Below are 16114 nucleotides of genomic sequence, written 5' to 3'. Positions count from 1 at the left end.
CCTCCTTGAGATGGTTCTGCTCCTTCACTGGAGTCCAGCTGTGTTTAATTAAACTGATTGGACTTGATTAGGAAAGGCACATACCTGTCCATATAAGACCTTACATCTCACAGTGCATGTCAGAGCAAATGAGAATCATGAGGTCGAAGGAACTGCCCAAGGAGCTCAGAGACAGAATTGTGGCAAGGCACAGATCTGGCCAAGGTTACAAAAGAATTTCTGCAGCACTCAAGGTTCCTAAGAGCACAGTGGCCTCCATAATCCTCAAATGGAAAAAGTTTGGGACGACCAGAACTCTTCCTAGACCTGGCCGTCCGGCCAAACTGAGCAATCGTGGGAGAAGAGCCTTGGTGAGAGGTAAAGAAGAACCCAAAGATCACTGTGGCTGAGCTCCAGAGATGCAGTAGGGAGATGGGAGAAAGTTCCACAAAGTCAACTATCACTGCAGCCCTCCACCAGTCGGGGCTTTATGGCAGAGTGGCCCGACGGAAGCCTCTCCTCAGCGCAAGACACATGAAAGCCTGCATAGAGTTTGCCAAAAAACACATGAAGGACTCCCAGACTATGATAAATAAGATTCTCTGGTCTGATGAGACCAAGATTGAACTTTTTGGCGTTAATTCTAAGCAGTATGTGTGGAGAAAACCAGGCACTGCTCATCACCTGCCCAATACAATCCCTACAGTGAAACATGGTGGTGGGAGCATCATGTTGTGGGGGTGTTTTTCAGCTGCAGGGACAGGACGACTGGTTGCAATTGAAGGAAAGATGAATGCGGCCAAGTACAGAGATATCCTGGAAGAAAACCTCTTCCAGAGTGCTCAGGACCTCAGACTGGGCCGAAGGTTCACCTTTCAACAGGACAATGACCCTAAGCACACAGCTAAAATAAGTGTGGCTTCGGAACAACTCTGTGACTGTTCTTGACTGGCCCAGCCAGAGCCCTGACCTAAACCCAATTGAGCTTCTCTGGAGAGACCTGAAAATGGCTGTCCACCAACGTTCACCATCCAACCTGACAGAACTGGAGAGGATCTGCAAGGAAGAATGGCAGAGGATCCCCAAATCCAGGTGTGAAAAACTTGTTGCATCATTCCCAAGAAGACTCATGGCTGTACTAGCTCAAAAGGGTGCTTCTACTCAATACTGAGCACAGGGTCTGAATACTTATGACCATGTGATATTTCAGTCTTTCTTTTTTAATAAATTTGCAAAAATTTCTACATTTCTGTTTTTTTCTGTCAAGATGGGGTGCTGAGTGTACATTAATGAGAAATAAAATGAACTTTTTTGATTTTGGCAAATGGCTGCAATGACACAAAGAGTGAAAAATTTGAAGGGGTCTGAATACTTTCCGTACCCACTGTATATGCTAAATTAATGTATAAACCAGACTGGAAGAATACCTAGACCAAGCCCTCAGTGCTGTGGTACCTGACATTCTTGGCTATATCCTCTACAATTTAATTTAATGTGGTAATGAGCAGTTTGACCAAAAGAATGATTTAGCCTTCCTTTCCTTTCATCATAAGGTATTTTGTGGCCCAAAGGCAGTGAAAGTATCTAACATTCCAAAAGAAAATGGCAAGAGCTTGAAAAAAATAATCAAGATACTGTAGTAACAGAAATATTTATAAAAAAATCATTTGGTGATACAACCCCTTGAGGCAACATTCATATATTGTACACCTAATATTGTACACCTACATTTTATACAAATCGCTGGACTTTGACAGGGGGAAACCAGTTTATCCATGGTGGTTCAACAATTTTAATTACGTGTTTGTTATTGTATTCCTTGCAATAGTCCTCCTCAGCTCTGCAGAGATTTTTAGTATCTTTTGCTCATTATTTTGGATTTCCTGCCTGCAACTCTCTTCTATCTCACCAGTGTCATTAATGTTTGGCCACAGCAGGTAGTTGTATTCAATGAAAAATGCACCGTACATTATCAGGCTAGCACCAAATGACAGACAAAGAAGCAGCCTTCAAATTGTTGGTTGTTGCTTCATCAGCCATTACTGAAAGTGTGTTATGCGCTTACATTGGGTTACCTAAAGAAATCAATTGGCATCTGTTTGTATTTTGGATAGAAATTCTCCAATTGATGTCTTAACATGTTCTGCTTCATACTATCAGAAGCTGATGTTTTGAGACACACAACACACTTAATTCTCTCTTACCACCATCACAACTGGTGAAGCCTAGGGTGGAATCTGCCTCATCTACTTTTCCCTGTTTGGGTAGCTTGCACATTTGGCGCTGTCCCCGTTGGCTCATCACCAGCAGTACTTGGCAGTCCTTTCACAGATTTCTTAATGCTAACAATGTTTGTTTCTGCCTCAAGTTGACAAACAAGGGCAAAATTAGAGCAGAATGTGCAAATAGGCAGTAATTTCAGACAGTCTCACACAATGCATTTTTGGGAATTGTAGTGCTTTTTTATCCTATATCAGAAATATTAGCCACCAAATTCTTTTAAGAGATGAAATGTGCCATCAACATTGGTCTTAACACAAAAATTGTCCTCTTAAGTGAAGTCCACAAATAAAAATAAATGGCATTCCTTAACCCTTGTCTAGGAAGTCTAGGCCCATTTTCTATCTATCTATGATAGTAGACTCCTAAGGGCTAATACAGTACATAGTGGAGTCTGTGCAAAAGGGGTAAAAAAAAAAAAAAAAAACAGCAAAAAGCCACAAGTTCAAAGGTTTAAAAGAAATAACAGTGAAATAAAATTTTGATGTCAAAAGTGAATGTCTCTGGAGAGACAGTTTGAAAAGCTGCAGAGAAAACATTTACTAACCTTTAACCTGCTGAATGTTGACTGTGAGGGAAGCTGTGTTCACGCACACAGAATAATAGATGATGAGTTAACTGGCCTCCCAGTACCTTTTCTTATCAGCAGTGTTTTTTTGGCGGCCTAAAGCTGTAACCACTCTGTGTCCCAGCACAGTTCCAACAGAGAGCAAACACAGGAAGAAAAGAAAGATAATATTCTATGATCAATAGGTTATATTATAATCAGTGATTGAGCAAAAGCAGGTTGGGCAGCTATAAATGGACATCCTAGCAAACTGCTCACTGTTGTCTTTGTCTCCAAATGATCAGTGGCGAGTGATACAAGTTGATCAAGTTTCCTGCTCTCAGAGATGAAAAGTAACTCAGATATACTCACAGAGAAACTAACTGCCCACATACTTTTTCACAAATATATTTTCTTATTGTTTATATTATGCTATTTTTAAGGAACTGTAGTTATTTATTAATTATTAGTTGGTTATGGTTTGCTTTTCTATGTTTATTCTGTGTCATTATTTATTTATATTGTCTTCATTTTATGCCTTTAGTTTTTTACTCCATGTTTCTGCCCAATTGTTTCTGCTAAACCTATCTCTATTAAAGGCTGTAATATCTACAATTCAATCTCATCCATCCAATATGAAACATAATCCAATAACAGACACATTCAGCTCAATGAATCAAGTTATGTGGCCCAATCAAATAGAGGCAGATTCCCTTCAAACCCATCTGTCTGATACACATCAAACTTGCTGTTTTTAATGCTTTTACCACCAAATTTGCAATAGGTACACAGAGTGGAAAATAAGAACCCGACCTTTAAAGTCTTGGTACAATTGTGTTTGTTTTTGACTTTAAAAGAGCAAATGGTACAGATGATAAGACAAAGTGTCAACTAACTTAAAAAACTGAGTAGTTGAGATAAATATACCAATACATCAGGGCAAGAAACAAAAAATATGAATGTTAAAAATTGAACATAGAAGAAAACTGAGTTACACCAAATCAGACATTGTAGTCATTCTGTGTGCTAGCAACCAGCCTTCTAGCTTGAGGAGCTATTTTGACTCATTATTGGTAGCATGTTCACATCCAGCCAGCGTGTTAGTGGTTCGCTCACCAACTACTCGACTAACTACTCGACTAACTACCCCTGTGAGAAGTCACTATAATCATTAAGTAACTATCAACACCTATGTTGCTCCACTTTGTGTACCCAGAACTTAAAAAAGGATTTATGGCACCCTGGTCAAAGCAGCTCAGAATGTTAAATAAGGTGACTGGTGATCGTGTTGAGTTTAAAAACAGAAAGAATGTTTTACATTTATATTCAGTTTCCTACTAACTGATTAAACAGGTCAGATTTAATTTAATATAAAATCTACTGTGCCCTGTAGGGTGTGTGGGTCAGGTTGGTGGATCATTTACAGCCCATCAGCTGCATATTATGCATCTGCATCTGCATACTCATATCTTTCAGTTGCTAAGTTATAAATACTCAAATGTTATCATACATTAAATGGTCCATATTGTTGCTCTCTGGTATGAACCACTATGATACAGCTTGTCTCTCCCTCTCTGTTGTGTAGTGTCAGCTCTCTCTCCTCCTCTCTCCACCTTCCCTCCCCCATCTCTTCCAGGAACTGCTCTGGATCAGGTTCCTGCAGATCAATGGAGATCTCAGTCCACACCGTTTACGTTATCGTTGCGAGTATTAATGCTCTTTTAATCTGCTTGGGATTACAGCCATCGATCCACAGTATCCATCCGCATGCAGGACTGAGCCCAAACTGCTGCTTCACACACGCATTTTAGAAAAACACACTCGCAAGACAGAGAGAAAAGTCAATATAAGGGAAAAACATCATCAGCAGGGACAGGAGCACAAAGGACAACAAACAGAATGTGCATGCACTTCCTTGTTTGTGTTTAGCCTCAGAATCTGACCATCAGTGTATTGATCAGTTATATGTTATATATCAGCACTTTTACATGCATCAGCAAATAGGAATATCATATATTTTTCATTCTATGTATACAATTATTATTAATATGATTGTTGTTTGTTGTCCAATATGTTATTTAAAATATGAATTTTCTTTTCTCAACATTCATTAATATTATTTTCAATTAATAATTATTAGTAGGTGCCCTGTGATGGACTGGTGACCTGTCCGGGTTGTACCCCTGCGTTTTACCCAAAGACAATTGGGACAGTCTCCAGCAGATTCCCATGACCCTGAATAGGAATAAGCGGTTATAGATAATGAATGAATGAATGAATGAATTATTAGTAGGTAATAGTTTAAAGCAAGGCTATTTTAAAAAAAAATCACATTAGATAATTATTATATATTGAAAACATTATTTTAATCTCTATATGATCTTATTTTTAATGCTATAAATAAAAGAATAATTTATCAATTTATGACATTAATGTTGTTTTAGTAATTACCTAAATACTACGAATACTATGAATAATAGGTATGATTATAATAGTAATTATAATCATTTTAACTAATTTTTGTTTAATTTGCATAGTTAGATCAATGATTTTGGTCCTAAAAAATCTGACCTTTTTATTTTCCTTTTATTGTAACACTGTCTGTCACCATAAATACTGCCCATGGACTGACAGGTGAGTACTGCCTGATGTGGTTCATTACGCCTCCAGACAGAGTTATTTCAGCTGTGCTGTGACACCAATACTAATTGATCTAAAGGGAGGGGGGACCACAAGAGGAAGGAAACCAAAGAGGAATGACAGAACAAGTACAAGAAAGAATTCATAAAGCAAAACAAAAAACACTGATGAAGTTGGGGATTGGTCTATTAAACATTTAAATATCAATAAATCCATCCATTATTTATATCCATCCATCCATCCATTATCTATACCAGCTTATTCCTAACCAGAGTCATGAAGATCTGCTGGAGCCTATCCCAGCTCTCTTTGGGTGAAAGGCAGGGGTACACCCTGGACAGGTCCATTGAAGAATATCAATAAATAAAAACTGCATTAGGTTTGAAACAAACTGTAAACAAACAATGGACATGTGCTCTTCACATCCTTTCTAAAACCAACTCCAGCCACAAAATCACAAATCAAGACTTTCCAATACACTTTTTTTCCAGGTTCAGTCTGTCCTAAATTTCTCCAACACTGATCAGACTGGAGACTAAATACATGATGAAGTATTGAACAGATTTTATGGTTTGTAAGATGTAATGAACTATATTTAAAAACCGATATAGTTGTTAAGCATGATGTAGAATTGTGTTGCTGTCCACTCTGCTGCTCCCTGCATGTGTGTAGTATTTTGTAGGTCTGACTGTGGTGTGTGTTCTTTGAGTGCTCTGCCTCAGAGAGCTCGGTCTAGGTGTCAGGTTTGATTTGACCACCGTAATAAAGCAGTGACAGGGCCATTTTCTCTCCTGAACCTGAGCTGCTCAGTAGGCCTGAGCCACACTTCTACTCATCCGACGACATTGGGGCATGATAATTGCTCTGGACAATCTCAACAAAAAATCACTATACTATTTCTGTGATATTCTTATTGGGAGCTACACTGAAGGCTGTCTCTGAGTCTCTGAACATACAAGGCTGATATTTGGAGTTTACAGATCTGATAGGCTGGTGCTTTGCTGAATAAATGCAATATCAGAGCCTCTATGTATGAAAGGGAGGCAAAAACATGCATATGTAAACTTAATAATGCTAGTCTCCTCCTGGTAGTCACCTGCTACAGACACTGTACATCAGCCATCCATCCAGTATATATACCCGCTTATTTTTATTTAGGGTCACAGGGATCTGCTAGAGCCTATCATAGCTCTCTTCAGGGTACACTCCTGACAGGTCCATCGCAGAGGAACAGTCCATAGACAAACAACCTCACACACTCACACTCACTCCTATGGGCAATTTAGAGTTAGCAATCAACCTGACATACATGTTTTTGGACTGTTAGAGGAAACTGGAGTACCCAGAGAAAATGCACACAAGCACAGGGAGAACATGCAAACTCTGCACAGGAAGGCCCCTGATGGGTTTTGAACCAGGAACCTTCTTGCTGTGAGGCAACATTGCTAACCACCAAACCACTGTGCTGCCATTACTGTATGTCATAAGAATCTATATCATCTTGTCAAAACCTGGACTCTACATTATCTATGATGACTTGACCTCTAGCAGGTCAGTCAGAGATATCAGTGTGTTATGCTAGTAGCAGTTAACGTAGCTGCGAGTCTAAAGCAGAGATGAAGAGTAGGCTACAGTGGTCTGGAAAACTCACCTCTTCCTAACAAACTCCAGGCTTTTTCATGTTCAAACTTGTGGCCAGCCCCAACTCATGCTGACTCCACTGACCTCACTTAAGGCAATTTTTAAAGTCACAAATTTTTGTTGGATTTTGTTGTTTGCCTTTATTTATATCCTACCTTTAAAAAAATCAGAATACCAAAATTGAAAACCAAAGAACAAGTATCTGAATAGTCCAATATTCAGGTCTAGCCTTAATAGGCAATAGCGCCTGGAAAGAGACTTTTGGGGTTTTCCACTAGCACTACTCCATTCAACTCCACTCGACTCGTTTTTTGGGGGGGGTAGGGGATAGTACCTGGTAGCAAGTACCCTAGGGTGAGGTTCAAGCGAACTGAGTCGATACTAAAATGTGACTGCAGGCCACTTCCATTTTTATTGTCTTTAGTGAGGCAAATGGCTAACGCTACTCACAAAACAACACCGTGCTCCAACAAGGAGGTATGGACATTTCAGGTTCGCGTCGCCATGCTATGACAGGCCTGCACACGTTGAGGTGGTAGGTGATGTGAGGAGGTACAGAAAAAGTGCCTGCTTTTACTGTACTGTCCCCTAATGTAAAACACACACACACACACACAAAAAGAAAACGACTCAAGTCGAGCCAAATAGTGCTAGTGGAAAAGCCCCATTAGCTTCCTGCCTCCACAACTGCTATTAACAGCACAGCACAGAGATAGCGCTTTATGTCAAATCTTCTCACACTGACAGAGACAAACATCAAAAGTCTCCTCTCAGCAGCCAGAAATCCATTATTACAGATCAATAGCAGCCTGTGAATATGTACGAGGTCAGAACACAAACCCTGAAGACGGACACAAACGTATTCCCAGTCTGGAACTGTAAGACCAAACACACACTCAGACACACACACACACACAACACACACACACACACACACGCACAGAGCTACTGGTAACTGCTGGTAATCTGTGTCATAAAGCAGAGTCCGGCTCATTAATAATGCACTATGTCTGCTCGCAGCAGGATGTGTAAAGTGGAAAATATTTTGGTTCAGTCATTCAGATTTTCAGCACAATGTGACTCTAAGTGGATATTAAAGGATATGTCTTTTGATACTCTGTTTTTTCATCTTTCCAACCTAGAGTGAAAAAACCAAAGCCATGCCTGATTTCTTATTCGTCTGTGCCACAGAGCTAAATTGCTCCCCAGAAACTATTAAAAATATATCAGTGACCTATTATCCTTCATTACCACAAACAGCCTTCCACTGTCTCAAGTGCATATCCCTCTCTTTCTTTATAGGTAACAACTAGTGAGTGAAAATACTGCAAAGTATCAGAAATAAATGGCTGGTGTACTGAATTTGTAAACTGTGAATTTAGCATGAAACATTTAAGATACAGGTTTGCTGTAGGTGGTCAGATTTTATCTGAGCTACTCTAACACTGATTTGATGACCATTTTCATCTATAATTCACTTGTAAAAACAAGCAGGCAGTGTCCTCAAACCAAACAATGGACTCCTCTTCCTCTCGCTACGTCCCTCCCTGCCTCCCTCCATTTTGCCTGGTTAACCCGGCTGCGAGGTGAAGAAGAAGTGAAGTGAGCAGACCGAGGCGGGTCACACCGAGATTCCCATCAATAATTCATCGGGCCGCTGTTGCCTCTGCTCTTGTGTTCAATTCCCCTGATGATCACATAATACCTCCCCCCAAAGAGAGAGAAAAAGAGAAAGACCAGTGCAAGGGAGGAGAAAGACGGCAAGAGAAAGAAACAGATTTAGATTTATCTATAAAGAAATGAGAAGGAGAAGAGACGAGAGAACAAGCTCTAGCTCTAGATGTTTAGATTGGATATATTTTTCAAAATTAGTTTTTCCTTTTATTATAGCACTCTACTAATATGCACCCCATTCTATTGTCTTTTTTTAAAATACCAAGTAAGTAAGTAATAACATTTACTTTGTAAGTCTTGTAAAATTTGTTTTGCATATACTGTATAGATGGCCAAAGGTCTGTGGCCATTTCAGCTAATGTGACTGTTGAACATATTCCAAAACTATGGGCATTAATCTGGTGGTGAAACGGCACCTCTTCTGGGAAGACAAAATTATGAAACCTGGTTGCTCCCATTTAGCCATAAGGGTGTTGGATGAGGTTGAGGTCAGGGCACTGAGGCCAGTTCCTACACACTAAACTGGGGAAACCATTTTTTATGGAGGTGGATTTGTACAGAGGTATTGTGATGCAGTAATAGGAACTGTTTAATGAACACTATTGCCTAAAATGTTTTTGGAGCTCTAACATTAAGATTTCAGTTCATTGGCACAAGGGGCTTTAGGGGCCATTATATTTCACAACAAAGTACAGCTTCATCAATCTTTTGCTTATTAGAATTATCGTGGCCATTTTCCCGTCACATTTCATTGACAAAGCTAGGTAGCTAGCCAAGTAGGAGGATTATTAATTCCATTTACAAAGCACTGATTATATTTTGCTTATTACTACAATATATATTTTGTTGTAAACCGACAAAACACAAATGCAAGTAATGTAACGGTAATCCTAAAAAACCAACAATAACCTAATTTTCCACCTCTTTTTTTTTTTTTTTTTTTTCGCCCTGCATGCTGCTGCTGTCTCCTCTCTGCTGTGTCAGGGTCATGGGATTATTTGCTCCATCTATTGTCTCAGTGTTGCAGCTCTGACCTTTGACATCAGCTCTATTGGTTGCTTGTAGTTCATTGAGCTAGGAATTAAAGCTCCCTATTTCAAAAGTCATTTAAAACTCATTGTGGAGAAAAAGCTATGAAATAATATCTAAATTAATAACTAAAATGTCATGTTCACCTAGCTTAGAACCCATATTATATAGTGTATAGTGTGAAAAACAATGTTTTCATGCTGCACCTTACAAGCTGCTTGGCACAGTATTTACCACTCCAAATCCCAATAACTACAATTCTAATGCAGCCGGTAGCAGATCACTGTTTCAGACAGGGTCTTGTGTTGTCATGTCTTAATATTGGACCATCAGTTCCATTTCAAACACAAGTTATCCATTTTTCATGCAGTTCAGGCAGTAACTGGCTCTATGAACATATATCACCGCTCTTGGAAATGTTCAACAAACTAGGACTTTTGGCACACCCCCACTTGGCTCTCTGGACATTTATAGAGCTCCACACAAACTATAAGGAAGAAGTTGCACACAACAGTTGTTATTCTGCCATAATGCTAGCCATTAGCCTAGTGCCATAAAAAAAGAGAAACAAATCACACTCCCAACAACTATAAAGCTGTCTGTTTTGCATTGTATCTTGGTAGTCACCATCAGCTGGGTCTTGCTGCAAGCGGTGAAGTGGTTTTTGTTAAGCTAGTGTTTGGTCCTGTGTCTGAACTGAATGTGTTGTTGCTGAAAATCACTGCACATGTCAAGAAAGTGCTTTGTAGCAAAAGCATGCTTTACAAGGGTATATGCATTTAAAAAGAATCTTTCTGGTATTGGTACCAAAACACAGATACTGTCTTGTATTTCCTCTTGTATCACAAAACAGCAATCAATATCCAGCTAGTAGGATAATTTAAAGTTTGATTTGTGGAAATTGGACAGTTTAAAAAAAGAAAACAGCATCATAAAGCTGCCAACGAGAGGAAAAGCAACTCCAGCAGTATAAGCACAAGGCTGTTCACTGTATCTCTGCATGCTGACATTTTACAGCACACAGGGGAGTACAGATCACATGAACCCTCTCTCCACCAGCTCCACCTTCCATTCATTGTCACTCATGTCATTTCCTATTAACCTATATCGTCAAATACCAGTCCTGGAAATCAAAGAATCCCTAATGGAATAACAGTTGAAGAGATCATCTCATCCACATCAGGATTTGAACAAATTTAAAATATGTAGGTCTAAACTGGATCAAATCTACCAACTGAATCTAGGCTAGTTAAATACTGAATCAATTTTTGAGAATTGCCTGTCAGTGCTAGGACGTTGGGATCTCCATTAACTGAAGAAAACACCACCTACGTGGATTGATTATGCTTTTCAGCGAAGTCTGTTCAGTGAACTTACATTTATGTTACAGCCACATAACATTACAGCACATTACATTTAGACCATAAATCATGCCTCTTCGCTCTCAGAAGCAACCTCAATAAATCTCAGATTATGTGAAAAAAATGTAAAAGGATACTAAAAAGGTATTATGAGCAAACAATGTAATATATACAATGTATTTGTACCACTAAATATCAGAAACTGCAGCACATATATGATACATATTCCATGAACTCACCATTAAAACACCAGAAACACACTGAGACCCAAGTGGCATAATGTAGGAATGTCAGAGATAGCATAAGAAATAAATAGTTTATTATAAATTATGCTGGTCATATTTTTCAAAAATAATTTAAAAAAACTGTTTTAAGACACCACTAAAAAGTAAAGGGGAGAAATTAATACTGATAATATATACCAACACACTATGTCTTTGCTTGTAAAAATAAAATCAACTGACTACATGTTCTAAATATAGTTATTTATAGACTTTTCTATTTGTCTCTGTTCTGATGTGTTTCTAGTGCTACAGTGAGGTGTGTTTGATAACATCAAAATTAATGTTTTATGAAACAGTGACAACATAAGACAGATCATTGCCAGATTATTTTAACATTATTATAGTAATTTAAAATAAATTTGGAATATATTAAGGATGGCCTGCAAGATAACATTGGTTAAATTATCAGTGCATTTTATTATACTTTAATTAACTTTTGATTTTACATTTTGATATGCTGTCATATTCACATGCATGTTTTGTTAAAATACAGCACATCACATGTGTTAAAAAAATTGTGTTAAATGTACTTGATTTCATCAGATAATCCACCGAGTTACAGTACTGCTTTCCTGGAGCGTTATTACTATTTTGATATTCTTTGAGGAAATATGCATTAAATGTTTATTACAAACTATTGTCTGGTCATGTACACTACTGTGCACTACACAGTAACAGTCACACTGCAACAAGTTAATATATATATTCCTAGAAAAGTTGAATCTGCATAGCCTAGAGTGTGTATTCTATGTAGTATATACATAAAACTATTTGCTTGCTTGTCTTTCTCTTTGTTTGCATTTGTGAGCTACTGACAAGCAGACTCATATGAGGTTGAATCTGAACATACATTTTATGACGTTCTAATAAATGAGACATGATGCAGTTTTACACAAACTGCTTTGAGCTCAAAATCTGGGAATATTGCGAGTTTTGCACATTGGGACTGTTGTGAGGACGGTGCCAAAGCAAAAATCCCAATAAAAATAAGTACTGTACTCAGTGTATGAATCAATAAAAATCACTGAAGCTAAGTTAAAGTACTACCACTGAAGCAAGGTAAAACTGATGCTTGTTTACAACTGCAAAATCAATTTGATCTCAAGGTAACTCTTGCTGGTCTAACTCCATCAATTTATCAAAACCCCTACTAAAGGGGTGCCAGTAAATAGTTAGGTGGCTGAAACATGACCCTCCCTCATACAACAGATCCTAAAGTTTTCAAACATTTAGACCTGTGTATCCCTGTGCAGTGGATACCCTGTGACAGGTGGATAAAATTCTCCTTTTTTTTTTGATTAACAATTTTAAAACACAGCTTTTTTCTCCTACATGTTCCCCTCCTCCCTTTTACTATGTCCTATTAGGCTTTTGTCTAGATCACTGTACAATTCTCTTTGTGATTTTAATGCATGAAATTAAAGTCTCCTCATTGGCGTACATAAATTAAAATACCATTGTTTAGACCAGCACATGTGATTATGTTTTAAAATAAACTCAACAGACAAACTAAACCCCAACAGCAACATCAAACTCTGTTTATGCTACACTATTCCTCCAAAACTGAATGTAATCCACTCTCAGCATGTACCTTAAAATCCGCCCAATCCTTTGTATTTTGCTGCCTCGGCTGCTGCTGTTCCCTACAGACAATAGAGGCTTGTTGTTGGGACAGAAACCAGGTTCCTCACTAGAGGGGGCACCAGACCCACTGATGCTATAAAACCTTCATAGCCACAGCTTGCCACAGCTCTATGATCACTTCAAGCTCCTCACAATTAGAAATAAATCCTTCTGAATGACTTCTCACGCCTCTCTCTCTACTAATATCATAAGAAGACAGTAAGCCTTTGTCAGTGACTATATTAAAAGCTAAGGATACTCATTTTCACAATTTGATTAAGCCTCAACAATTAAAACTACATTAACAATAAATGATTCCCTAAATTTTGTGCAAAAAATCCCAAATGTTTTCAAAGGGAAGCACTGTCTTTCTTCTCCTTTGTTCTTATGTTCTGACATCTTTGTTTTTATTGTTTATTTACACAGGCTCTTACTATGGCTGGGATTTTAGAAGTTAATACTTGGTTTGTCTTCAGTTATGGTGCAGAGCTTTCTAACATGTGAGAACATGAAAATAAAATCTAGGTTACTGCACAGTGCATAGAGAGGGGGAACTGTTGGAGGGAAATCCCATGACCTTGTCATTTCATATCGATCTCTTTTTGTGTTATTAATCAATAATGGTAATCAACACGCCAGTGATTCTAAATAAATTTCATTCATCAAAAATTGCAGAGCAATCCTGGAGAGGAGGCAAGAGGAAACACCAGAACAAAGTCACTAAAGGATGAAAGCACGAGTGATTTTAGATTTTCTGTGAGAAACATATATATTCCTTTCTTGTTCTGTCCTAGACCAACACACCAACGTGGCACCGCAGTTTCTGTTTTTTTTTTTTTTGTTTGTTTGTTTTTTTTTCCGGCTCTTACCTGCCAGTCTGAGGGCCGACATCCTCTGAAACTCGGGCTCCTGCAGCCACTTCCACATCCTCCTGAAGGTCTCCCGGCCTGACTTTAGTTTACTCCAGGGTTTGGGGTTCCTCAGCAGATCTGACAGGGTCCCCTGGGATCGGCACAGCACCCTCTGGGCGAAGATGGCCTGGGGGATACTGTACCTCTTCAGCTCTGCCGTGATCCTCTGCGCCACCTCTTTGGTGTTGATTTCCTCCAGCTGCCCTGAACTGTTCCCCCCTTGTGTCCCCGAGGAGGAGGGCGGTCTATCCCGGGTGGAAGCCAACACCGGCCCGTGAGATGGAGACTGGAGGTGGGGGTGGTGACCCGCCGAGGAGGCAGCCGGGTGCCCAGGGTGGTGCATTCCGTTCAGGTGAGGCATCATGCCGGACGCCGGGCCACCAAGGCCTCGGTGCTGGTGGTGGTCCCCTCTGGCCAGCATGGAGGCGGTGTGGTGCGCGTCGAAGTTTAGCATCTTGTCGTGGCCTCCGTGCGTAGCCGTGCCATAGTTGTGGAGACCCTGCTGGGTGTTGTGTATGGAGGCAAGGCCGTTGCCCAGCACCGGGGACAGGCTCTGACCCATCCCGGACATGTGGTCCTTGTGGTAGGGGCTGTAAAGGTTGTTCATGCCCGGTAGCCCCCTCTCGTCTCGCATCAGGGTGAAACTCCCGCTCACGTTCCCGGAGAGCCGCTGGTGGTGGTGGTGGTGATGATGATGATGGTGAAACTTGTCCGACACGGTGGAGATGGGGGGCAGAGGCTGCAGCGGGGTTAAGGTGGTGTAAGTGCCGCTCATACCCATCCCGGGAGAGGACGTGTCGCAGGGCACGCTCATGGCATGGTGCAGCGGCAGGGACAGCTCCGGCCGATACTCCCCGCTGCCGTCCAGTATCGTGGCCATGCCGGACACCATGGCCGAACGGGATGACGCGGCGGCGGCGGCCAGGTCCTGGTGTATCCGCAGAGTGGACGCAGCCGCCGCCGCTGCCGCCGCCGCCGCCCCGGGACCCCCCGCCGTCACAGACGAGTTCCCGCGGCTGTGGTGCGGGCTGTGGCCGCTCATTAGCTCTGCATCAGGGGCCACGGAGCTCACCGCGACCCCGCCATGCAGGCTGCCAATGCCGTCCATTGTCATGTCCGTGTTCATGGCGTAAGCGTCCAGGTCCTTGGCCAGGCATCTATAGGCGTTAGTGTAGGCAGTCTTCATTCATCTGTCCTCTCAGTCCATCAGGTCGAGCAGAATTATCTCTCCTTCTTCTCCTCCTTTTTCTCGCTGCTTCTCCCTGATGCGCCGGGATGGGTCAGTGGCCCTATTCCCCCCTCTTATTTCACTCAGTCGGCTGTTTCCCGGGTCTCCTACGGCCTCTCCAGCTCGCTGTCTTTGTGTATTTTCCCTGGTGTATATACATATAAACGTGTTTTTATCTCGACCATACGGGCCTGTGCGGTGGCTCCCCCATATCCAGCCTTCTCCTCCTCCTGCGTTACTCTGCTCCTCAGACGGGAGCTGTCCGCGGTCCCCTACCGAGCACTCAACCCAACCTGCTGAATAGGGGGGGGGGGGGGGGGGGGGGGGGGGGGGGGTAGAGGGCTTGAATAGAGGGCAGTCCTCCGACTGACTGATGATGCTGCGGACCAATCAGCGTGACCGGTAGGGGCCTAAAGGACGTGGTACATAGCTGGATGGCCGATCAGCGTCATGGATAGATGCAGCGGGAGGACAATGAAGCAGCTCTGGGTGGGATTAGAACGAAACACCAACATTGTGTGGTATTATTATTATTATTATGATCACCATTATTATTATTATTATTATTATTATATATTTGAAGACCCAACGTGTCAGAACTTTACTTTGGCAAGAAGTACAGGCTTAAATTTACAGATGTTATGTCTTTTATCTCTTCTTTATGTCAGTTATATTAACTTGGGCGTACAAAGTCTAAATTATTCTCATAATTTTGCTGCAAAGTCACCACAGGGATTATTCTGAGTGCTATATGTGAAATGAAGTCAGTCTTTATACAGACAGACCAGGTGGCTGAAGGCATCCAGCAATGTCTGTGTGGAGAGTAATTGACTTACTTTTACATCCTGCGGACATTCACGTTCAACAGAGAAAAACAACATTAATTCGCTCATTTAATCAGTGAATCTTTTGGTAAC

General features: G+C 40.8%; 1 protein-coding gene across 2 annotated transcripts in view; it reads right to left on the bottom strand.

The window, feature by feature from the left end:
- The window catches only part of onecut2 (one cut homeobox 2), a 31291-nt gene extending 16136 nt beyond the window's left edge, over positions 1-15155 (bottom strand). The window contains exons 1-2 of one of the 2 annotated variants that reach the window (XM_026297892.1): positions 14997-15155; positions 13928-14918 (exon numbers count right to left, since the gene is read on the bottom strand). In XM_026297892.1, coding sequence (XP_026153677.1) covers positions 13928-14918; positions 14997-15155 — 1150 coding nt within the window. Of the gene's footprint in view, positions 1-13927 lie in introns of both variants that reach the window. The other variant, XM_026297890.1, reaches the window with a different exon arrangement.
- Positions 15156-16114: the final 959 nt, after the last annotated feature.

This window comes from Mastacembelus armatus, chromosome 12 (genome assembly GCF_900324485.2).
Source record: "Mastacembelus armatus chromosome 12, fMasArm1.2, whole genome shotgun sequence".
Taxonomy (NCBI): Eukaryota; Metazoa; Chordata; class Actinopteri; order Synbranchiformes; family Mastacembelidae; genus Mastacembelus; species Mastacembelus armatus.
This window is presented reverse-complemented; position numbering and strand designations above follow the sequence as displayed.